Genomic DNA, 25,854 nt, shown 5'->3' with positions numbered 1-25,854 from the left:
TGCAGAGTAGCTAATATATTTAATCCAGCACAGAAACGTAGCTATTTAAAACAATCTACATCTATACACAACAAACAGAACAAACAAACAAAAATAACTTCCTAAGACAGCTACAATCGCTTCCTCCCAGCACTGTCCGCGACCGAAGTGAGTGATAGGAAGCAAACTAGCTAGTTAACGAAAAGCCACAAGCAATTCGCAATCTCTCACATACGGTCTTTCGAGATCAGCGAGCAGCTCGGTCGGAAACGAAGCACGCTGCCAATCTAGCAGCAAAGGAAAGGAAAGATGCTGTACAACTTACTGATGTGTTACGTGCTGCGGGGCTTCTTGCTCGACTCTTCTTCGATATGGAAGGCGTTTTTATCAGTTCCCTTTTCTTTTTAGAGAACATTTCAGCTTTAGCGTATCTCAAATGTATTGTTTATCTATACTTATATATTCGTCTATGTAGTATGCACACCCACCCCGACCAAAGACGTTGACAACTTCTTCGTAGCTCAGCTCCCCTTTTCCGAATCTCTACCGCTTTGACAGTCTTTGTCCTTTCCTGTCGTAACACATTGGATACACACACCCTAACAGTCGTCCACATTGGCGATGGTAGCATCCGCTTAGTGTTTTTCGAAGACGAGAACCAAGATGTGGCGCGTTTCTGTTTCAGTGTCGTATTCGAGGTTGCGAACAGCAACAGAACTATTTATTTCAAGGTTGAAAGAGGAAATATGACTGTAGTTAGCCGGGAAAAAAAAAGAATATTCATGAATAGGTACCGAGCACTTTACAGGCTACTGTGCAGAGTAGAGTTGACATAACTCGGTAGTGACATTGATTTGGCAAATCTCAACAGATGAACGATCCTCCATGAGATCGCCTGCGTGCTATGCAACATTCCAGTTTAACCAGGCCCACCCCTTCATTTTTAGGGTACGCCAGTTTAGTTAAATTTGTATTTTGTACTCATTCATATGAAGCTCATCTACATTATCTTAAAATCCTAACAGAGATCTATGACATCTCAAGTAAAATGTTCATGGAAAAAGTTTATTAAACATTAAACGTGCATATATAAAAATTGATAAATTTACCACCAGAAAACCTTCGCTGTGCAGAAACAGTATTTTGATTTTTCAGGAGGTCCTCAGAATCACAGTCACATACGGTAGTTTCAGCATTTTGAATTGCGTTATTGTATTATCAATAAAGAGTGGGGTGGGGGGGTGGGGGGGCATATTTATGTGCTGCTGATTTAACATGTCATTGCAGGATATGAGGGCATCTGTTGTTGACATCTATTACTGCACAGTTGCTCTCTCATAATGTGATTCGAATGGCGTTTCATTTCTAAACAATCGGGCCATTACCCTGACAAGGATGAAGTAAATAAAATTTTATAAAAGATGATGGAATTTACAGCATATATTCCTGGCTTCATGATGAAAGCCACCAAGAACCTTAACAGTGAAATCAGCAACCATTTGTTGTTGTAGGTAATCTGACCATCCAAATCTCCTACTGACCATCTGGATCTCAAACTACACATGTGATTATGACTGATGAAATACTTCCCTTGGATATCTGTCCATCAGGGACCATATTTTACTAAAATAGGGGCACAAGTTAATTTGCATAAACTCATATCTGTAGAAACATCAAAATAAAATTTCAGAACAGCTGCAAAAGGTGACCTAAGCAGCTCTAATAGTCCTTTAACATCACCATGGATCTTATTGCCAATACCAACTTGTCTTAGTCAGTACAGTATCACAATATTTTACAATTAAGATAAAATAACTGGAAATATGTACATTAAAAAATAAAATGTTTCATTCACTGTCAGTTGCTAAACGTCAGAGAACCGTATGAATTATTTTCAGCAAGTCTCCTTTTTCTCTTCTTAAAAAGCTCTTCCAGTTGAAGCCGTTCAGCACGGTAAAGTGCTCTGCCATATTTTTGTATTTTGATTTCCCCTGAGATTCTGCAACAATGTCCAAAACATCCCACACCACTGAAGACAGATTTGATCACAGTGTCTCAGAAGTGACGGTCCCAATGCCCAGAGGTTCTTCCGGGGCAAAGTAACAGCATCCCATAGACCTGCAACCTTGGAATGGTCCTTGCATTTGTGATATGGCCTTGGTAGAATCCCTTTTGTGACATGGCCTTGGTAGAGTCCCAGCTTCATTGGTAGAATTCCATGTGCTCTAGAGTTCTGTTGCTGGGCCCCATTCAATATCATCAGATTCGTCATTGTCCTCAGAGCTATCGCTGCCCTGGATTTGAAAGCGCCTCTCCTGCACTGCCTGATGGTGAGCCAACCTGCCAGGAACACACAGGAATAAATTAAACATATGGCTTTTTATAGCTTTGCTTTGAAATCCTGTTCAGATGGGCACTACACTAAATAAAATGGGTAACTGATTTCCTTCAACAGGCCTTACAGGATGGCAAGGCACTTATCTTGAGTGCAGGCTGAGCTCATCCAGCAATAACCAGGATCCCACAGCGGCAGAATAAATTCAGTATAGGAGCTGGTAGGTCAGCCCACCCCTAACATTGATCGTGTTGGTTTCAAGCACATGCATGTTCAGGCATGCTGTGATTTGTCAGATGACTATGAGTTGCGCCTACCCTCCAATTGGCGCCCACTTCACTCTGGTGCACTATGTGAAAAATAGCTGTTGGCTGTGTGGGAGGGCATCAGAGTATCTCCTACATGGCTGCAGAGGTTGTTACAGTGATACGAGCCTTATCTACAACTGGTGGTTCCAAACAGGGTTGCATAAAAGGGAAAAAGAACACACACAAACAGGCCTGCATAGTCTTGTCAAGTAATTGATGGTAATGAAATCTACGTCACCATGTGTACTTACACAATGAACTGTGGCGAGTGTTTTCTCTCCTGTGGTTCAGCCATACGAGTCTGAGAGAATAAAAATTCTATTAGAGCCGCACTTGATATGCACTGAAATTGTACTTGATATGCAAGATACAACACACAGTATATAATACAAATATAGTGATGGATTAAAACAGAAAGGGTCATAAAGCCTAGTCAATATGATGAACTAGTTTAATTTTCAGTTGAAATTTAAAATCCGCAATTACAATAGTGTTGGTGGAATGAACATAAAATCGCGGATATGGATGATGGCATCCGTTGTTGTTATGTCAGTACCTGCCGGAGTTTCTCCTCAATGACGTTTAGCGTGACAGCCTCTGGCTTTTCTGGGAGTGCTTCTGCAAGTGGGAGCTCAGGGAAGGTATCTAGGATGGGTGGGTCCGGAGCTCGGAAGTCAGGGGGCCCATCAGAGGGCGTGGAGGGGACGGCAGGGTCAGCAGTGCCGAACTCAGAGGGAGAGTCTGAGAAGCTGTGAGGGGAAGGGATGTCAACCGAATGGGGAGGGCTGCTGGAAACTTGGCGGAGGGTCCGTGGCTCAGGCACGTGCAGAATGGGTGGAATCTCCCAGGTGGGGGACTCGGCGTCGGGGTAGGGTTCGGCAATGAATTCAGGCATGGAGCTGTCCTGTTCTGAGGCGGGCTCCGAGGATCGAGCCAGCGCTGCCCCCGCATGCCTGGCTGTCAGGTTTCTATCTCCATCATTGAAAGACTCTTCAAGGTCCAGGTCGTTGTCAGTGTAGGGCTCACCGTCTGTATAGGCCTCACCATCTGTGTCCTCATAGTCGCTGGTGGCCCGACTATCACAGCTTAGGTAATCAGAGGACTGCGTCCGGGTGAGTGCGTCTAGCTCCTCCTCTCCGCCACCCTCCAGCTGTGGACGCACAGAGACAAAGGCAGGAGGTCACACTCACTCCATAAAAATCACTTCAGCTCTCCATTCTCCCCTATAGTTTACTTTCTTTTTTTACTGTAGATGGCACTGTGGTGGCAAAATGAGAATTAAAAATATTTAAAACATGAACTCCCTCACCATGACTTCTGAGACCCACACTGGCTTGGACTGATGGTGGCGGATTTTCTCCTTCAGAATCTCATACCACACATTAGAACTGGGCTGGAGGTCAATACGCCCTGAGGAAGGACGGAGAGGCAAAGGCACAGAAACAGGTCAGAACTGGTGTGATAGGTCAAGTGAGAAACACTGAGAGCAATGCTACGTTGTGCTTTGCTCCTGCATCTCCAAAAACTGAACAATGGTAAAACAAAGCGCTGCATTCCTCCATACTTTATCGGCATGCCTATCACTTTCAGCCGCACTATAGGGAACATTGTGACATCAACAGAGCAAAAGCAGTCACACAAAACAGGAAGTAGTTACAGTCTGTGTTTACCAGCAAAGAGGTGGCTGTAGTGCTTCCTTATTTTCAGGGCCTGGGCATAGAGGCGGCGCGAGCTCTTGTTAGACTGAGGAGAGAGGCGTTGCCTCATGGTCTTCACATCCTTGCGACTGTGTGGATCCAGGAAAAGCACAAGTGGGTGGTACTGAATGTAGTTGAGCCTCTCCACTGCTGTAGGTGTGATGTCCAACAGGGGGTGCTTGTCCTGTGAGACGATGCAACAGAATTATTTCAATACCTCTTTATAAACACCAGGTACTAAACAATAAAACTACAACCACTAAATCATTCATTTTTTTGTGGTACAGTAAACAAAACCCTAGAATAAATTGTCTGCACAGTGCTGCTTCCCAGGTTATCCCCAACCCATTAACCGAGTCACTCACTCTCTCAGCGATCTGCCTCACTGTGTCCAGTTTAATGACAGTAGAGGAGCCCTCCCCACCACTGCGAGGGACCATCCCTGTGACAGAGGAAGAGAGCGAGGAAGTGAGTCCCCTGTGAAATCTTAGGCATCCACCATCATCATTTTCATCAAGTCTGCATTTGAAATCCACACACACTCATAGATGTACCTGCCACTTGAAATTCGTCAGGCATTTCTCTGGCCAGCTTCTCCATGGCGATATCATTTAGAGGACCCAGAATCACTATGGGACGTTTAAAGCCAGCTGGAATGGAACAATTGAAGAGTATTAAAATCAGTTCCTCTTTTCACAAGTGTAGAAATATAGAATGTAAAAGCAACACAATACATACACTGCATGCTAAGTATACATGGCATTAATGAGTACAGGTGTTGCAAAGATTTTTTTCCAGTAAAAAAAGTGCTAATGTGCGCTACCCTATTTTTAAAATGTGGCTTTTGCTTGAACAACTAAAATCAACAGTTCTGATTTTTCATACTGGTAAATCTGAACAGTGTCAATATTCACTCTCCTCTCACCTTCTCTCAGCAGGACTCTCTCATATGCAGGATATTTGCCCTGGATGGTGAGCTGAAGAAGGTCATCGCGACTCTTACGGACATTCTTCTTGGCCCCTCTTAGACCCCGTAGCTTCCAGAACTCTGCCCTGGCTCCGGAGGACTGTCGGTCAGCTCCACTGGCCCTCTGGGCCTGCTCCAAGCTTGCCATGGTCTCCGCCCTGATAGAGACAGAAATGCCCCAACGCTGTCATAATGGTGTCTTAAATAAACAGTACAGACAACTGCACCAACACGCCTAATAAATATGGGAAGGGATTCTGCACTTAATGCAAATTGTGCATTATGATAAAATAATCTGCTTTAATCTGCTTTAATCTGTGAAATATATTCCAGCAGAAACCTATGTTATGATGTGGTCATGTTGTTTTTGAAAGAGCATTCTCAACCACGATTTGGGGGGTAGACTTCTTAGACATGACCATGCACTTAGAGGTTTCTTTTTATTGAGATGGATTATTGAACCCTTAAGTGAATATGTTTATTCTGAATGAATATTTGGTCATAAAATATCAATCTGCATTAACAAAACAGCATCAAGTGATCCTACGTTAAACAGCGTCTCCCTATATTAGTACTCTATGTTTTAGATTCTTCTCCAACATACCTGGCCATATTGGGGATGGTGCCCTTGTCCAACTCATGCAGGTCATTGCCCATGCGCACAGCTCGCCAGTTTCCAAGCTTCCCACGATGCATTGTGTCCAATACTCGAAACACCTCCCCTCGGGTAAAGCTCAGGCCAGTGGGGCCCTCTGCCTCATGGTCAAAGTGTGTGCGGATGTAGAAGGAGTCTCCAAGGTTAGACTTGAGAATCTTCTTGTAAACTGAGGGAGAGGTAGAGAGATCATATCGAAATCATGATTAGACACAAGACTCCATTTTTAACCCTATCCTGGGCCTCTCCGGCTGCACTCACTGTCCATCTTGGTCTGGGTGCGAATGTCCACCGGCTCTCCTCTGTGGATGTTGAGTAGGAACATGGCAGCCTCCTCTCGTGTGAAGTGGCCAAAGTCCACTCCATTCACCTACAAAGGCCGTGCCGTGTGGTTTAGAGAGGAGTAGCGAATACAGGTGCGTGGCTGTTAACACTCACTGCTCTGCGGCCCTAACCTGCATTATCTGATCTCCCTCCTTCATGCCCTGCTGCTGGGCTGGGCTGTTGGGCTGCACCCCTCCAACGAAGATTCCCACGTCATTTCCACCCACCAGCCGCAACCCCACACTCCCCTCCTTCACAAACTGCACCCTGTTCAGATCTGAGCTGTACCTGTGGGAACAAGAGAGAAAACTGTCTCCAAATGCACTTCAGCACATTTCCTCTAACCTGGCCCGTTTTGTTAAAACTGCAAGTTAAGAACTGAATAAAAATAATCATAGTATTGCTATGCTTCTAAACTCAGATGGGAGGTTTTAGGGATAAGTAAAGGAACTCACCCTAAGTTAGGTGTATCTAACGTGGGGGAGTCTGGGGGTAAGGAGTAAAGGGGCTCCTCTTGAGTTGTGGCTGAAAAAAAGTAAAGTGCTGCATTAAGAATCCAGTACCATTACTATGCACAAGGGGGCACTATATCATGTTACACAGAATATTTGGAGAAACATGTTACTTACCGTGTACCACAGGGCTACTCGACACGAACACTTCAGAGCGCAGAGTGCCGTTGACAGATGGTGGAATCCTGCAAGGGTACGCATACCATTTAGTTGGTTTTCAACATGATTATTTCAAACAAGTCAGCATTTTACACAAAGAGCAAACAGACAGCAACATGTGTAGCCCTGATACTGATGAATATGATATAAAATGAATTATAATTAATACATAATGCATAAGAAGTAAGTGTATGTATAATTATGTATATTGTATGAAAAGGGTGACTGCACTGGCAATGCAGTGTACTGGTATTAGCAGAGGGGGTAACTATGTTGGGTATGAGGGGCAGGACTGGACAGCAACATTACTGCATGTGTAAATGACAAAAAATTAGTAGCTGTATTTCAGTATCATTATTACTGTATTTAGGAGCCATAGCCAAATTACTGCTGTATTACCTGAGGGATTACATTAAAACTGAGAAAAGAAACAGTCTTTAAAAGTAATTTTGGTCTACCCAATCCTTAAACTGATAAGCAGCAAGTGATAAGTTTTACCCAGGGTGTTTAATGCTGTGTAAAATGAGAACTGTGTTGACAGTTACAATGCCCCTTTCCAAATATAGAGCTAGCTAGTTGCATTATAATTTGGGTGGATAGTGAACATTCCATTAACAAGATCTATACAGAAGTCATTTCAGTCTGTTTTAATCAGAGCCTCACGAACAGTGAAACACTGGTTGTCAGGCCAATGCAACATTACATGGGCTAAAGTCATATGGGAGACAAAGTCAGATGAGAAATGTTAATGCATGGTATCTTAAATATTTGTCTGATTAATTTAGGGGCACGTATTCAATAATCTGCGATGAGGTGTATTTTCTAAATAACCCTGCCAATTCTGGTGAGGTGCATTTATATCGGATGTGAGGGGTGTTGGTACTGTACCTGTGGGTGCTGTCATTGTCTGTGCTCTCATATCTCATGGGAGGAGATGGGGCGCGCTCCGACTCTGAAGAATCTGAAAGCAGGGGGACACACAGAAAGTTGTAGAGTATACAGTGTAACCAGTGATGCTCTGACCCCAGATAAAGTTTACGTGCTGTAGCACACAACTGGATTATTGGAGCTGACCAGGTCACTTTGAGCTTAAGCAGCACCAACTGACCTTCAGGGGGAGGTCTGGCAGGAGAGGGGCTTCTTTGAGGGGAGGCCTGTTTCAGCAGGGCAGGGGATGACTGCATCTCAGGGAGAACTCTAACAGAGAAGGAAGTGAAATTCACCAGGACAGAATATTTCTGTAGCATTCAGTCTGTTCTCCAGACAGCGATGCAACAGATTTGTGCTGGTAATAGAAGACATGCAACGATTCTTGACAACTCAAGGACTTTCATCTAAAAATGACACTGCCGTTCTGCTCATTTCATGAACTACTTTCTTGTGGTAAATTCTGCAGTCTGACAACTTGGATGTAATCTCCCTGCAGAGATCAACGTCATGTGCGTCAATACCAAGCACCAGCTCAGTGCAAATGTCCCTTATTCATTCCTGAGCAGACTAACCAGTCTGCCACCCTAAGTTTACCTCCCACACTGATCTCTGCTCTGAGCAGTGGGAACTGCAGATACTACCACTGAACAGCCTGCTCAAACCTAATGAGCAATTCCCCACCACCACTGAGGCTAGGGAGCTGGATGGAATTGTGTAAAGGTAACACCCACTGACTCTTTGGGAATGTTCTTCTCGTCAGACCTGATGTTCACGTATTCTCCCATTTTAGAGAAAGCAGTAAAACCATGGTCTGGCAGTTTTATTTTCCATGGGCAGTCACCTGTGTCTTCCTCTGGAGTCTTTTGAGCTCCTGCTGTCTGGGGTGCCTTGTCTGGGGACAGACGGATAGCTGGCTTCCGACTCAGATCCGGATTGACCTGGACGAATAGGCATCACTTTAATGTTTGTCTCCATCACTTTTCAATATTACCAATAAACTGTGTTTTGCATTTTCAGGTTTTTTAGTAGGAATAAATTTGATTTATTAAAAATTGTAGAAAAGAACTGGCTGGTGCTTATAAGAAAAAGAAGTCCAACACACACTTTAAGAGACCACCTGACCCAACCAACCCAACTGTCTAGCACTGACATCATAGTGTTAAAGCTAGGCTCCCCAAACCCTGACTTATTGTGTTTGATATAAGTGCATCTAGGATCAATTGGCATTCAAAACTTTAAGCATGCATTGACAGCCAACTTGAAATTACATAAGAAAACAAAAAAGATTACAAAAAGAGTGCATGACACTTAAAAAGCAGTTTATCAGTGAAATAGTAAAAAAAAGGAAAAAAGTTATGTGGAATGCTACTCTTAACTCTCTTAAACAATGTGGAGAAATAAGAGGTTGCAAGCTCACCCCGTCCAACAGGAGAGTCCCTCACAGTGGGGGTGATCCATCGTGGGGGCTCCATGCTGGGGGGTGGCTGAGAGACCTCAGGAGTCCCTCTGGAAAAGGGAGAGAGGATGGGTGTGAGGGAGGGCACAACCCAGTTAAGAGTGTAGACAGAGGGGACAACAGGCAACAATATTTAGTAAAATAGTGAGAAGATACTGAAATATTCACCTCTCAATGCCTTTAGAGGAGCTTTCTAACAATGCCAGAGGTAGGCTGCTAATTCCATTGACTGCATTAATCATGACAGAATCACTGCATGTCGGTAATAAGGTTAAGGGAGTTTGAGGTCATGGTGCCAGTTTTGAACTGTGCAGTGTCTGACATCCAGAACAGGAGATTCTAAAAATGTCAATACTGTTTCAGAGATTCAGAACAAGAAACATCTTGGGGAAAAAAGATTCTGGACATGTCTGAGACTGAAATCTGTTTTTCTGTATTTGATGTATTGGCTTTCTCTCCAAATTCCACATTTGTGTCAGTCTTTCGCTGGACATACTGCACTTCTCATACATGTAGGGAACCCTTACTCCTTGAGTGCCTAACTGGCTGGGGGTAAGAGGAGAATTTGCTGATTGTATCCCTACTCGTATGAAAATTAGAGTGAAAAATCCTGCCCCATGTCCTCCAAAACTTCCACATTAATGCACATAACCAGGAACATGCTCAGTGTATTTAGGTGTTTTTTTATTAGTCGACATACAAAAGGATGTAAACAAGCACACATTTGTGTAAACACAAAGCAATACAATAGCGTTATAAAAAAGACACAAGTGGCTATAAGATAGTTGGTAAGATAAATTGAATACAAAGATGGAATGACCATTAAAATAATAATAAAACATAATAAAACATTAAAAGTAGAATACAAAACATGTCAAAATGTATCTGTAAAAAAGCTGGCTTTCAGTTCTCCAATTCCGGAGGTCCTGCTGTTGGTGGGCAACTGTAGGCAGGGCGTGGGGTGTGACACTGGGGACTCCCTCATCTGTACCTGTATCGGCTCCTGGAGTCCAAGCTGGCTGGGGTACCTTGCCTGCGGGGGGGCCCAGAGCTGCCATCCGAGTCTGAATCTGAATCATCTGAAGAGAGGAACTTCCAGATGAGTGACATCATTCTGCACTGCTGGAGCTATAGACTAATCATTTCACAATGGCTTCATTCCATACACTACACCCATCTGTTGAATTAGTATACTTTTATTGAGTGGACTGTCATATATAAACTATAAATATATGACGTCATAGTATATTCCAAGTCTTGGACATTTAATGAATCTACAATTACTACTACCCCTCCCTGTTTGCCCTGCCAAAATTATGGGCAATATTGACCTTCATGGAAAATCAGACAGCAGATACCACTTTAATCTTGAGGCTGCGGGGACTCACCTTCCGGTGGTAGTCTGCGGGGGGAGGGGCCTCGGCGGGGCAGGTCGTGCTGCAGGGTGAGAGGGGAGGCACGGATGCCTGGGGGGGGCAGGTCAGGCAACACTCTGTGCAGAAGAAGGAGAGATGGGAGGAGGGTGCATTTAATACACAACACAACAGTGACCCAGGCAGTTTCTTTTTCATGCTGGTCTTGGCACAGGTCAATCAATGTCTTTGAGACCCCCACACTCCCCATTCCCCTCCAGCTGCCCTACTTGTATCTCATCTGATTCTCCATCTTGGGGCTGTCCCGTCGAGGGGGGGGTGATGCGCTTCGGTCTGACTCGGACTCTGAAACTTCTACAGGGAAGCAAAAAAAAAGCGAGAGTGAATACCTCAAATGACTTTGAATGACTTCCTCTATGAAATATCTTCCACTTCAAAAGGCCATGTCACTTGAAAACCTGACCCAAATGTTTTTTGCCCTTTTACCTTTCCGTGGCCGAGAGGCAGCGGAGGAGGCACGCGGAGGTGCCCAATGTGCAGAGTCCTGGCTGTGGGAGATGGGGGAGGACCGAGGGTTGGGCAAAGACAATCCAGAGAGAGGTCTGGAGAAAAAGACAGAACCTTCTGAGAAAACCCAACAGACATCCAAATGATGTAAACCAATTACATCATAGCCAGGTTAATGACACAGGATATCCATGTACCAGTATCTTCATTCCCTCAATCATCCATATTATATGTGACAAGACGCTCCCTATAATGAGTTTAATTTTTCAGAAGGTGTCAGTAAAGTGAGAAAACTAGGTTAAATGCATTTTGCTAGTGAAAGAATAGAAGCCATTGGGGCTGATAAGACTATTGAGTACGTTACCTGTACTTGCTCATGGGGTCCTTCCTATCGAGCGTGTCCCTGCCAGGAGGGGGTGAGGCGCTGCGATCAGACTCTGAATCTGAAGGGGCTGGATTAGCAATGGAACAGACACATTTCAATATTTATTTATACATTCTAAATACTCCGACTGCTTCTCTGCACTGATGGCTAATACGGACATTCAGAGCCAACCAGACATTCCTGTTTCCATTCACTTTCCTCTACTTTCCCCTCAGTTCAAATTGGCTGCTCCTGGGTGTTAGGCCAGGTGTTGGTTTGGATTGTTATGCGGCTGCTGAGAGCACATAAGCATTGCACAGTTTTACAGTCAAACAGCTCCAACCAGATCTGAGGTAAAAGGTGGCTACCTGACAAACAAGGTTCTGTAGGCTGAGGAGCGCTGGGGCATGATGGGTAGAGCAGGGAGTAAAAGGGTAACGAGGTGTTTGGCAATGATACAGTTACAGACTGGAAATGAACATGATAAAGATTGCGAAAGAATGAGCTCAACTCAGCAAGTGGCTTTAGAAGTTAACACCACAGACAACAAGCTAGGTCAGTGTAGGTAATGGTGGTGGGGCATTAGACTCACCTCTGCGAGTAGGCCTGGTGAGTGTAGAGCGCAAGGGGGGAGAGTCGTGGTACTTGGATGGGGGGGCAGCTTCTGCTCGAGTTCTGCAGGAAGAGGGAGAAGGAAGGTGAGCATTTTCAGTCATCAGAGTGGACAGGATTGGATCCAGTGGAGTGTGTGCTGTCCAGGTGAGTTTACCTGCGTGCACGTCGCTCCTTTGTCTCGGAACGGGACACGCGTTCCCTTGTCGGGGATGGGATCACTGATTCCAAATCAGAAATGTCTGAAAAAGTAGATTGCAGTCATTGGAGATTTTGTCACAGTCCGCCTTCACTAACTCAGAGCCCTCATGGTGACAACTGAGGAACAGTTGAGCACACTGGTTCATCTCTCGTCTCTCTCTTCCATTGCCAAGTGACTCACCCTCAAGCTCTGAACTGCTGTTTCCATGTCTGTCCTCCTCACTGTTGGGGGCACTGTCTTCCACCTCAGGGATGCTGACCAGGAACTTCCTGTCATCTCTCAGAACCATCATAGTTAGTTTGCCCCTTGACTTCTCCACCAGGTGCTTGGTTTCCAGCAAGGACAGGTTTTCTGTGGTCATTCCATTGATCTGATTACAATGAGGAACGCAGATGTTCAGTTATGCTTATAGGAAAGTATTAAAGTAGCAAAAGCATACCATACTGGGTAAGGACTGTCATTGTTACTGTGTCACCAATATAATCAAAGAAGTGGCCCATCACCTTGAGAATGAGGTCCCCCTCTTGCAAGGTCCCTTCCTTGGCAGCCAGGCCAGTGGACGTCATATGTTTGACAAAGATCTGACTACCTAACTTCAGCCCGTACTCTGAGGAAGAGACAAAATGGCAAAATGACCATCAAGCACATGGATATTACCTTTTCAAGTAAAGCTACAATCATAATAAAAAATCTAAACTAAAACCAGGGCAATAATGACACGAGTACTGAGTACGTCATTTAGAGAGGCATGTGCGTCAGCATTTACATGCCAGAATGCTCCTGCAGCCACTGTGGTGGCACACCACCAACATGATTTGCATTTCCCCAGCATGGCTTTCTCTGTGCACCTCAACAGTGAACAGATGAAGCTATTCCCCGTTGCTGACAAAAAAGGCATCGTGTTAGCGTTCCTTTTCTCTCTGCAGCGAGGAGTAACCGCAGCCCAGCCCGTACCATCTGTGAGTTTCTTCTTCCGCAGTGTGGCTCTGATGGGCTTGTTCACGTCTTGGTTGGGCAGCCTCTTGAAGCCCGACATGAGGGGGAGGGAATGTCCGTTGCGGTCAGGGGTGGAGCTGCGGGCGTTGCCCCGGCGACCGTAACTGCGGTCGCTGCCTGAGTCTGAGCCGCGGCGGGGCCTCCTGCCCACAGGCGGCTCCTCGTTCAGCAGGTTGGACTGGGAGGCGGCGCGGGAAGGCCGGGAGCTCGCAGGGAGCTGGACTTTACGAGGCCTCTTCACAGTCTGAGAGGAGAGAACCGCAGGAAGAGACAGGGGTTCAGCGCAAAGTCATTCAGACGTTATATTTACCATTCCTACAGTATTTTGGTGACACAGGCAATGCAAAACAGCTTGTTGTTGCCCTTGCTGTTGAAATGTAAAACATCAATGTAATTATTCCACAGGAAATATTTCTTCAATGTGTAGATATGTGTATTTATTCTATGATGTCAGTAACATGTAGTTAAGATTCATAAAGGAAACCCCGAGAAATGTGATACTTAAGTTGGGAATTCACAATCCTTGTGTGCTGGTCAGTGTCTATGTGCACTAAGTACTCACAATGTTGGCAGTTTTGCCGCAGGATTTGAGGTTTTGAATAGTGAAGCCAGAAGTGACATTTTCCATGGAAACCCCATTCACCATGACGATTTGATCCCGGATTCTGGGCAAGAGGAGAAAAACAAAGTGAGCACAGACAGGAGCATGGTCACAGAATCATGGGTGTGAGGGAGAGGGCCTGGCAGGTGTTTGTTTGAGACGTGGCTACAGTTACAGTTTCAGTTAAGGCAAAGGAGAGGACTGCAGGACTGATGCTATAGATCAAACTTTGTCTAAGGCGAAGCAGTAAGGTGCTTATGTTGGTAGAGAGTCTAAAATGAAGATTGGAGATTAGAAAGGTGTGAAGAAGGGGACATTTGCCTATTAAGGCACGAGAGAGTTAGAAGTCCAACTCACTGTAATCTCCCTGCTGCTGGTCCATTTCGCACCACGTCTGAAACCACAACTGTGTCGCCCGTCTCCGGGTTGGGCTTGTCCCGCCCTCCGGATAAGGCAAACCCGAAGCCCATCTTGGGATCCTGTGGGGGTGGAGAGTGAGAGCACATTCCATCTGCTAGCTAAAGTCACATGGCTCAGAGTGCCAGAGCGCAGGGTGTGTCTTTCATGTAATCTAAATTCCAGGACTCAGTTGGCAGAAAAGGATAGACTGAAGCTGATCCCAAAGTTACTCCTTAATTCATAACATGTCCTGTGACCTTGACAGAACCACAGATTAGTTTTCATTTAGGTTTTTTAGGTAATTAAATGTCCCCATAAAAATTCAACTGTGTGCCAGAGTCACTCTAACATCAATAAAACTGTTAAAGCAGACTGAGGCCTATATACTCACCTTGTTTAGTGTTACAGTGTACTGCTCCCATATGGTCATTTCCTCCATGTCTGGTTTCTGAAACAAAAACACAAGTGTTAAAAATAAAATTTCACTACCTGAATTATAATTCAGGAGCAAAGTCAGTCTCAAAGTACCTGATAACAGTGTTACAATGACAGCAAGAGTTTCATGACTTGGTCCCCACACCCGTGTTTTTCTGTCCGAGGACTGAGGGGAAGTGTGACTGAAACAGGATTGTTACATAGCAAGTTCTCACTTGCATCATTCCTGCAAGACAGGTAAGGGGGTGGGGCTTGCAGAACACAACAGCTGTAGCAAACTCCTCCCCTGCTCCTTGGAGAGCATCTCAACCATGATACCCGACACCAACGAGAATCCTGACCCAGACTGCACACACTGTTGTTCGCTTCCGACAGATTGCTCAATGGGATGTTCTTCATATTTTCTCCATTTCTGACATTTTCCACATAAGTGCTGTTTCACTTTAAGGCTACATGCTGTTTAGAATACAGGCTTCCTCACTGATACAATATGTTTTCACAAAAACAAGTTTGACAGGATGAACTTCTTTAAAGGAGAACTAAAGGCAAAAATCTTAACCACAGCCAGACCAGCAGCCAACAATTTATACAGATATGACAATATCATTGGAACACACATAATCACAGCAATAAAGCTGGCCTGTTGGAAGGTGTGACATTCACAGTCAATCAAGAAACTGATACTGGAACATAAGCATGCATGTCCAGTTGCACCTATGCAAGTTGCTTTAAGCCAAACCAAAAATATGACAGATTATTTCACACAGTATAGAAGTGGAAGAGTTTGTTCCCCTTGGCCAGATATCACCTGCCTGTGGGCCTGAGCTGGCGATAGCAGGCTTGAGGAATTCTGGGAAAATGGTGTCACACCCTGTGTTTCAGTGCACTCTTAGGTCAAGGTCACACAGGCTGCATGGGGGACCGGCTAGCCTTGCCACTCCCAGGACAGGGCACTGAGATACTCATAACACTTTACATCCATCCATCAATAATCCACTTATTATGCCAGGAGGTTTTGCTTCAGATGGATGATCAAACAATAGATCAAAAAAAACTCAAACCTCAACAACAAAATTGCCGCTGCTGAACTGATTATGCAATTTCATATAAACTGGAGTATCAAAACCACTTACTGAGGTTTTAGCAGCACCCTTAGGGGTATCCGAGTTAGAACATTTGTGGATTTGCTTTGTAGAAATGAACAAAATGATTTTAAACAAGTATAAAGTATGCTTCAAAAACAGAATGCATTTCAAAGTTAGGTACAAACATACAAAATCCATCAGCTGGTATAGGACACATGGAATTTCAGTGTCTTTACTGACTCTTTCATTGCAATGTGAGGCTGGGTCCTCTAAAGGAAATGTTCCACCTGGTGGTGCTTCAAGAATTCAGAACACATTCCACACATGAATGCTGCATTGTAGTAAAACAATGAAAAACAAAAGCTTTAGTCAAGCGATAACTGATGCCATGTATGCACCCCACAGTAAAGCGAAATGGAGGGAAAACTCAGGACTCAAAACTGCATCTAACCACAACCTAGGTGAGGAAATTGCCCAGCAATAGCAAATGAGCTTCACAGAGGCACATAGGAAAGCACACACTACTGACACAGTCCCTTGAAAATGGAGGATTTAAAAAGTAGCTGCAGTTTTACATGACAACAGATAACCTCAAATTAGGAGTAAATAAAGGGAACAGGATACAGAATGAGAAAAAAATTGCAACTCGTTGCTGTTTACTTCTGGGGATACTGTTCCTAGGAAAACAGCTCTATCTCCCCTTCTATGAGTACAGTAGCTGCCACTCATCAGCATTCCTGTCTCTGAGTCACAGTGCCAGGTGTGTCTCTGTACTGGGAACTGTGGGGAAGCATCAGAAGCATCCACGGTCATAGTCAGGTCTAACCTCAAGGTGAAACAGCCTCTTGTAAGTTGACTGTTTGAAGATTTGTACATTATGACAGTGACTAACAGGGGGCAGTGCTATATGGACATGAGCTCGAGGTTTGCATTTCTGTCTATATTTTCTGCACTTTCTCAAAACGCCTTCAATCACCTTCAAGCGACTGATGGTGCCTATTCAACGCTGGGCTTCTGAGTTCAGCGTCAGGTCAGTGCAAGTGCATATCCCCATGGTAAAAGCAAAGCACTCACTGTTCTCAGAGCCCATTTCCCTAGCAAGACTGACAAAGCAAACAAGGAAATGCAGAACACATTTGACTTCCAGGTTCAGCACTAGTCATCCCATTTTACTCTATGCATACATTCAGAAGCCCGCTGGAATACACACTGGCATGGCCACAAACTATACGGACAGCGAAACAAGTTGATTAACTTTTAATATCCACATATTCTTGTGGCTTTAAAACTGCAAGGTGATGTGTATGGCTCAGTCAGCATCTCGTATTTTTTCCATAAGAAACATCTTTTAATTTCTTAGGGACATCAGCACAATATGATATCATGATGATGAAAAATCTAGTTACATCTGACACGATGGAAACCATAAATGTCAGGAATCTGGAAATGACACAACATACACAACAAATAAGTGATGACAACAGGCTGTCAAAATGATAATGGGGTTGAATGCTGATTGTAACAACTATCTTGTATCCCCCACCAGGTCCTGAATCAGTAAGTTCAGTTTAATAAACAAGACAGACAACAGTGTCTGTTAAGAAAATGAATAATGCAGGGTCAATCCGAGTGAAACGGTAATTTTTGGCACAACCAAAACCATGTTCAGATTCAAACATGGGTAAAAGTTTGAATTTCTATCATAAATAATTTTTGAGAAATACTTAATTGAAAGAGGATGTTGCCATTTGTGATGGCCATTTTATGCCTACACAGACATCATTTTTTACCATCTCTAACCAAAAGTCATGGAAAACATGCATTTATTCCAAGAAATGAACGGTGATGGCCTGCTTTGCATCATGGAAAACTGTCTCCTCAATTCGGGTAGTAAGCTACTGCTCCACTTCTCCTTTAAAGCATTGCTAAGCTCCACGACTGAAGACCCTGGCCTGGCTCTAACTCTGTGCTCTACTTCACCCAATGGTGTTCTATCGGACTGAGATCAGGAGTGTGCGCTGGAGGCGGATGTTCCAACGTTATTCTCATCAAACCGCATGTCATCACACTTGCAGTCACGCCCATTTTCCTGCAATACGAAGGGGGGTCCAAGGACTTTCATTAGGATACTGTATGTTGTAATTTATGACTTACATCACAGCATCTTGTTAAAGCTCTTGGTGCCCTGATACAGTTAAAAGTATATAGCTGTGGCTTATAGAGGTGAATTTAGTACTAATTTTTCAAATTACAAAAATACAATTACTAATCTATAAAATTATGTTTGATTTGATATTCTGCACCCTGCTGAATGAGCGCAGCATAATTCCTCTTGCAGTTTAAGAGATCTTGCACATATTACAGTGGGGAGGAGACAAACAGAGTGGGACTGCCACTGCATAGTACCACTGCTCCTAGCGGGTCCCTGAGAACTCACGCTGCAGTTCTGATGCACGACACGTGAGAAACACTACATGAGTTCTCCCTGTTGAACTTAAAGGGCCTGCATCTTACCAGACCTGGTTCCCAGATGTCACATGAGCGTCATGCATTTTTGGATGACAACGAGCGAGTTGGTCAAGCTGGGTGGAACTGCACACATTTAGCAGCGGAATTTTCTGGGAAACCTCCAGCCCAAAGCCAAACCATAATTTTCTGTTATATTCAACCGTGACAAATCCCCTGATGTCTTCAAAAGCTGGATTTTCTGGGGCCAAGTTGGCCACCCAGGGAACATTAGATTTTTTTAAAAGGCCTTATCCTATTTAACCATAGGAATACACATACATTCTCAACAAACCTCAAAAGCAAAAAAGTGTCAGGACATGAGGTTTAATACAACACCAACGTCTTGTGTAGATAAAAAACTACTTCTGTCTTAAAGGATGTTTGTATGGGCATAAAATAGCAAATGGCCGTATCTCAAAAATGATATACAATCTGAGTATTCCTATATTTGAATTTCCACATGACAAATATATTTGCCAACACTCATGAAAATTTGAGAAGGTCATACCAAAGTTGGTTCCTTTTCCCAGCTATAGAATGTAAAAACAAATTACTCCCTAAAGATTACATGAAGTTTATCTTAAAACATGAGAACACACTATCTACTGGAGGTTAAGATACCAGTCCAGTCCAATGTTAACACTGGTTACCACTGTTTAGATGTGAAAATCTCAACAGTAAAGGGGTTTGTAATGTTAATTGGAGACATAAGTTCTCAAGGGCCTTCCAGGTTGTAGGCCTCAAGCACCAGTGACTTGAGCCCTAATGTTCTAAAAGCAAAAATCAGCTGTGGTAAACCCTGAGTTAAGGTTTCAGTCCACTGAACCCATGGAAAGAAAACATGACATACATAAATTTCCTGGTCAGTGGATCAACACTTAGCCTTCCATCTCAGTGGAAGAGCAATCGGTAGAAAGTACACAGAGAAAAGAGATAGCCGCAGACCAAATTAATTTACCCTACTCTGTTCTCAGTTCGGTAACTCTGGGAGATGCCTGCTGTTTTCCACTGGGACAGAGAGAGCTGAGTCAAGCCACCTGTTCATAGAAAATGGCAGAAAGGCAAACAGCAGCCACCTATACCTCTTCCTCCCAGATGCTCTTTCTAGAAAGTATCAAATATACTTCTGACCATTATGCAGCCAGTTAAATTGTTAATGTGCACTGGATGCTGAAAATTAAAATCATGCAAAGATTTTATCTGCAGTACTCACCACTTCTTTGAACCTCACCGCCATCCCCCCACTGGCGTTATGACTTTAAAAAAAACACCTGCCAGCAACCTCTCATACAAACACCTGCTGCTTCCTGTTGTCCATCACAGACCACATCATTAAAATATACAGGCGGAAAATCCAAGCCCATTCACTGCAAAATATATAACAAATTAAGGAGACCCTTTTTAAACGCAATGACCTTCAGCGATCCAGGTGGAAGATACTTATTGTTAGCTAATGAGGATCTGATTATGGTGCCTTTGTCAGAGAAAAACACCTTGCAGAAATCCCACTTGGGTCCACCCATAGCTCCACCCTCAACTCCTCCCATTCTCAAAGCACTTTCTCTTGCTTTGTGTTGCCAAGGATTTAAAGCGGAACAAAATTACCTGGGCGTAAGCACATAACACCCAATGTGGAAAGACATGGCATGAGGACTCAGATCAGCCATTGAGGGCAGATCTTTTTTAATTAACATGACTGTTTACTAACATAACAGATCAGGTTGTGAATCTGTTTTGGAGGAGTGATCATTTCCTTGTTGAACGTAAATCCTTGACCTAAAGGTCACTAGAGTGTCAAGTTAGCTTATCTGCTTCAACCATTCAGGCTAATCATTGACAGAGGGACACAAGTCGAGCAGTCATAGGAAGCAGGTATATCTAAACATTGCACACAGCTTTACTGGGGCATCTCTCCCCTCTTCCCTCTTGTCAGATAGTGACACACTGTGGAAGTCTAAAGATCTGCAAGTACTGATAAACCGGTGTTACGAATTCAGACAGAAGTTTAACCGCACTGTTCTGTCAACTGATTAAAATGGAATCTTACATGATTCTGCTCACCAAAAATGTTAAACCTTATATCCCAGACCTTGCATTGTAGGTTTCACAATGACACCTTACACGTGCACTTCCTCATCAATAAAGAAAGTAAATCTTTTCTCAAGTTTTTTTTTAATCCTTAGAAAAGGAATTCAAAAACATCAGAAATTCGGAAGGAATTACTGACGTCAGTAATCAATGCGTCAGCCTTTCGGTTTCTCTCGGTGCTTGTGATGAACAAAACAGCAATGTCTCAGTATTGCACAAATGAGAAATGAGTCATCTCTGGCCCGGCTGACATACTTGGGCTCAGCACACGGCGGTATCAGTTACACACCTTATCTCAGCAGGGCAGAGTCTCTGATACAGATTCACAGAATTCAAGTAAGAGAGACAAAAACACAGAGCTGTCTTTTCCCTGTGGTGTGCTGGTCCACTAAACACTGTGTGCGGGTTCATCTTCTGATGCCTAAGAAAGACGTGCATAAATGGCAGCACAACACTGCCTGTCTTTGCTGTAATGACTCATTCCATGTCAATTGATCTAAGAGGAAGTTTTGACACCCACCTGTCTCAGAACCTGCTGCTCCTGTATCATTGATAGTATAAAGTAATGAAAGAGGTGTCTCTCAAATGAATAATTCAAAAACTATGACTCAGACTTGGACTTGCCTTGCTATAGCAATATTTAAGGGCCCAAATAATCCAAAGCCAAAAGCCAATTTTAGGCCACTGAATTTTATTTAAATGAACAGCAAATAATGTAATTTCCTCACGTCTGACAAGTTGTATGGAGCTGTATGCCTAAAATTAAATTTTAAAGATATGGATGATTGTTCAGATCCAAAATTGTAATAGTTATTTTTTTCCTCTGAAGAGAATTACATTTATTAATTTGTTCTGTCTTTCAAATGAGCAACTCCAGGCAGCACCACCTAGTGGACACCCCTGGTTACAAAACAAATTGATGTTTTCGAAGACTACAAGATCTTAACAAAAGTAATTTTCGTCACAATTCTGGACGCAAACAATCTGCTGTCTTTGGAATTTAGTGTAACTCTAGAGTACCTGTCAGACATGACATAATGCCATTCAGCAGACGTTTAAAATAGAGAAAGTGACCAAAGTGTTATGATTGGACATCTGACAACATTCATCTGAGCTTCTGCTTTTCCATGATCATAAGAGCTGGGAGTGGTTAGTTATGCATGGTTCCTGGGTTACTGAAAGGATCGTTCTTGTCGCTGTTAAATAATTGATGAAACATTCACTTCCCTGACTGGACTGCAACAGTTTCAAGTGAGAAGACCTTGCTTTGCCTTGAGGGAGTCTTGCAGGGATAGACTGGAACTCACTCAATAAACATTTACACATGGCTGCACATACAAGCCTGTTAATTTTTATTCTGCGTGTTCTCTTACGATTACCTCTCTCTTACAAATCTTACTTAGGATTGCTTTTGATTATATAAATGTGTAAGCACATATTGGTATATATGTGCAGCCCGTAGTGTCACACAATCTTTCGGTTTACAACATACCCACAGCAGGAATGCTACCCTAGTTGTTAGCGTGTTTCGCTTTCTGGTAATCAGTTTCATAACAACTGAGTAGACAGCACACAGGGTGCAAAGATCATTGACTACAGCACATCTCCCTAGGGTATTTTAAGCAGGAACCACATTAGAGTAATGACTAACCATAAAAGCAGGAGAATACAGAGCTGCTTTCATTGAGATTGTGCTAGAATAACAGGCCCCTGGACAGACTATTCATGAATCATTGATGGATCTGAGGCCAGACTTAAAGCATGCTGCACCTGACTGGAATTAGAGATGGGTGCAGCAAGGCAAACACCTCAGTCCAGTCCAGGTGTGAAGACTCTATCTGGAGGTAAACAATTGCTTACAATAAGCAGCTTGAGTTTCCTCGGAGGGCAATTTGTGCACTTTAGTGTTTGATTTTCTTCTTTTTCAGCTGCCCTCAATGCATAATCCTTTTTTTTTTCTGTGCGTTACATTCTGGTAGCACGGCATGCACTACTATAGATGTACATGTGCAATGACACTTTTCATCCTTTCATCCTACTGCTACCCATACTGCTTAGGAGTTACCGTACTAAATCCTGCAAATGGTATCAAGAACAGCTACTGAACAGCAAGACAGACAACCACACCTTGATGACTTCTTTTCTGTTTTAAACCTGCTCCAACATATCTAGGTATGTAGTAACCCGACAACCCCGCAGTTTCACACAAAGAACGATATCCTACTTGTGACCCTAGAAGACAACTGCATGTTAACAGTATGTAAACATATGGTTTAACACACAGGCAGATGAGCCAAATGAAGCTCTCTACTCTCAAGCACCAGCTTCTAGTCTTCTGTCATTCCTCTTTTTATGGCAACTGTGGGGGGTTACGATGATAACTCATATACATTTGAAAAGACTGTTGAAACAACTAACTCCAACCCCCCCTTATCTTAAAACCAAACAAGTAATGATTTTAAACTCCATTTTCTTCGAGGCACATTGTACATAGGAAGATGCTGTATACACACAAACTATTGAATACCACAAATTCAATAGTTCACGAAGAGATGAAATTAATTACCCCGCAAAATTTCACTTCAAATGATTCAGTTTAAGGCTCATGTTATGCTCCCACATACCAAACACGAAGTGAAAGACTGAGCACTTTGGGAATGCTGTGTGTCGAAACTGCAGTGATACTTGCAGACAGGCAGGCAGAAACCTGCAGGTGTGGCAGAACCAGTAGGACGAGCCGCTATGCAGCTATGCGATCACCACCTCAACATACTCTTCCCCTCAGATACACAGGGCCCGTCTCTCTAGCTACCTTCTCTCACACACCACCCTGCACTCACTCAAACAGAAGTAACTATGCCCTGCCCACAAACTTTGGTCTATATGCATACAACACAGAGGGCAGTGGCCTTCCTCTGAATGTGGGTGAACTCCTTTTCCACACAGATGCTTTCAGATAAAAGGCTGTTCTGCTGCCATTAGATTCCCCTTCTGTAATATGTCAAGGCAAGGTCACTGCTTGGTGGTATAGTATCTAGCAAGCAAGTAGTTACCAGTAGCAAGTCACAGTATGACAAATAGATTTATGCAAACCTCTCTATTCAAATGAGTAGACAGGTAGAGAACCTCTATTTAACCCTCAATTTTGTTTATTGAATGACCTTACCCTAATTTACTGGACTGCCCCTAAATATATTATGGAAAGCTTATCTTTCACACAGGGTTCAATATCACTGTTGCCTTTGCATCCTAGTAAAGAGATTTACAAATTGGCACAAGCAGTGTCATACCACAACAGTCCCTTCCACCAAAACAAATTGACCATAGATACCCCACTTTCACACATTCAGTATTTAAACGGCCTGCGGTCTGCTTGCAAAACAAAACATGTAGCACTGACTCTTTGCTGGGGACTGTTTCAGTGTTGAGTGTTTCAGATTGTTGTTCTCCCCATTCACGGGAAGGTAACTATGCAGATGAGTGTACAGCATGAGTGTACAAGGTAAATAACCTCATACCGGTACAAACAGTACATATCAGTGAGCCAACATTTCGGTCGGACAACGATTTTTCCAAGATGTGGGTTAATTCTTGTGGATAGGAAAAACTTCCAACAGAAAACAAAAATAAAGGCTATAGACTTCTGTTTATTTGTAAAAATAGGGTTTGGCGTTGGTGATCTAGAATAGATCACGTACATGTAACCCGCGAGCTCGCACCTCGCATTCCTAAATACATTGCTTACACAGCAGCACACAAAGTTTACTTAAATACTAAAAATGTGTGATTCGAAGTCTGGAAGTCACACGCTTCACAGGCGAACAACCTCCGAATAATCCAACACGAAACAGACGAAACTCCAACAAAGAGATGAACAGAACTACCTTCACACCTTTTATCTTAACAAAACACCAAAACACTCACCTGCGTGTTGTCGTACGGCTGGAGACTCAGGATAACTCAAAGTTTACTCAGTGTGAAACATATGAAAAATATGCCACCAGTCCAGACGTCGCTTTTCGGCAGTAAAACTTCACGCGGTGAAGGATATGTGGTTAGCTTACCTTTGCCAACCAAGCATAATGTAAATGTGGGAAAACCTACCTGAAACAGAGACACGGAGGGGGAGGTGCCGGGGAGGAGCAAGAAACGGTTTCGGCGCAGTAAAAACTGGGAAAGAGCGAGGATTTGGAAGGGCGGGGAGAGGGGATATATTACATACATATACATACTATAACATTTTAAGCCATGTATAGCAGATGTCTGGGTTAATATGGAATGTGTCAAAAACATAACAGGCGTGTGTAGCAATGAGTCTCTTTAGAGTCATACTCTTGTCTGAGATATTTGCCAATTGTTTCTTTTCACAGGGACAATTTACATACTGTGGTATTGTCAGCCTAAATTAAGTACCCCACAGAGCTTCCACCAATACATTTAAACACACCTGAAACTACATTTACGTCATACGTCATCTACGGGCATAAACTATAAAAGAAACTATTTTGCAAATATACCCGACAGCGCCACCTACTGTGGGGGATAAATAAAAGTCATTATAAAACATGCTGCACTTTTTACAACGTAAATCAAGTAGTAGTATCTGAGAAAAGCCACATATTTGTCCTTCCTCATAATGTATACATATAGTTACCCAAAGAAATTAGCCCTGCAGAGTGTTTTCCAATATAGATTATCTTAGAGATGAAAGGCTTGATTCGGTTCCACAACGGTAACAAAACTTAGGCCTTTCTTTCCTCCAATCTTCGGTCCTTCGATTCTTTTATTAGCAAGCCATCTTATTTTGACACGTCATTAAATACCTAATGTAAAACCTAGTAAAGTTACTAATGTATTTAATTTGAAACGAACCATTTTATACAAGAATGTGTTATCACACAGTGCTACAGCTAGCATAACTGTCTTATGGACTAATAGCAAAGCAACAAAAGACACGATTTCCGCAATCTTTCAGTATTTATTTGCTTGTTAACAAAGTCAAGACTGCATTACAATATATTCCTTCCTTCTGTTATGAGTAGAAAATCTTTTTAAAGAATTAGTTGAAAGGCACGATTTTTACAATATATACACTTCGATCTAAATTATAAATATATAGAAAACAAAAGCAAAACCCAGAATAAAAGTGCTAGACACAGTTTTACAGAAAATCGCATGTTTAAAAAACACATAAAATCAGTAGCATGTTTTTGTTTTGTTTTTGTTAGAAATAAATTATTTGAATGTGACATGTTTCTATCTGTCTAGCTGAGAAAACAAGGGAGATGGTACAGTGTGTGAAAATGCAATCCATCAAAAAAAAAGATAAGGAACATGACAGGCTTTCAACCAGACAAAACAG

General features: G+C 43.0%; 1 protein-coding gene across 1 annotated transcript; it reads right to left on the bottom strand.

Annotated features, from left to right (window-relative positions):
- Positions 1-1,065: 1,065 nt before the first annotated feature.
- Positions 1,066-24,442, bottom strand: tjp3 (tight junction protein 3). Its single transcript, XM_036521569.1, has 31 exons — positions 24,417-24,442; positions 14,768-14,824; positions 14,335-14,456; positions 13,939-14,041; positions 13,335-13,620; positions 12,884-12,987; positions 12,561-12,750; positions 12,336-12,420; positions 12,159-12,241; positions 11,567-11,654; positions 11,182-11,297; positions 10,965-11,049; positions 10,711-10,814; positions 10,314-10,401; positions 9,284-9,372; positions 8,708-8,804; positions 8,045-8,133; positions 7,825-7,897; positions 6,895-6,962; positions 6,721-6,790; positions 6,397-6,553; positions 6,203-6,311; positions 5,891-6,110; positions 5,245-5,444; positions 4,874-4,969; positions 4,685-4,761; positions 4,293-4,503; positions 3,932-4,032; positions 3,179-3,772; positions 2,874-2,923; positions 1,066-2,319 (listed from the first exon to the last, which is right to left on the bottom strand). The coding sequence occupies exons 2-31, from the start codon at positions 14,813-14,815 to the stop codon at positions 2,205-2,207; spliced, it is 3,918 nt and encodes a 1,305-aa protein (XP_036377462.1). The 5' UTR covers positions 14,816-14,824; positions 24,417-24,442; the 3' UTR covers positions 1,066-2,204.
- Between the last annotated feature and the right edge of the window lie 1,412 nt (positions 24,443-25,854).

Source organism: Megalops cyprinoides, chromosome 2, assembly GCF_013368585.1.
Source record: "Megalops cyprinoides isolate fMegCyp1 chromosome 2, fMegCyp1.pri, whole genome shotgun sequence".
NCBI lineage: Eukaryota > Metazoa > Chordata > Actinopteri > Elopiformes > Megalopidae > Megalops > Megalops cyprinoides.
The sequence above is the reverse complement of the archived record's forward strand: the minus strand, read 5'-3'. Positions and strand labels throughout refer to the sequence as shown.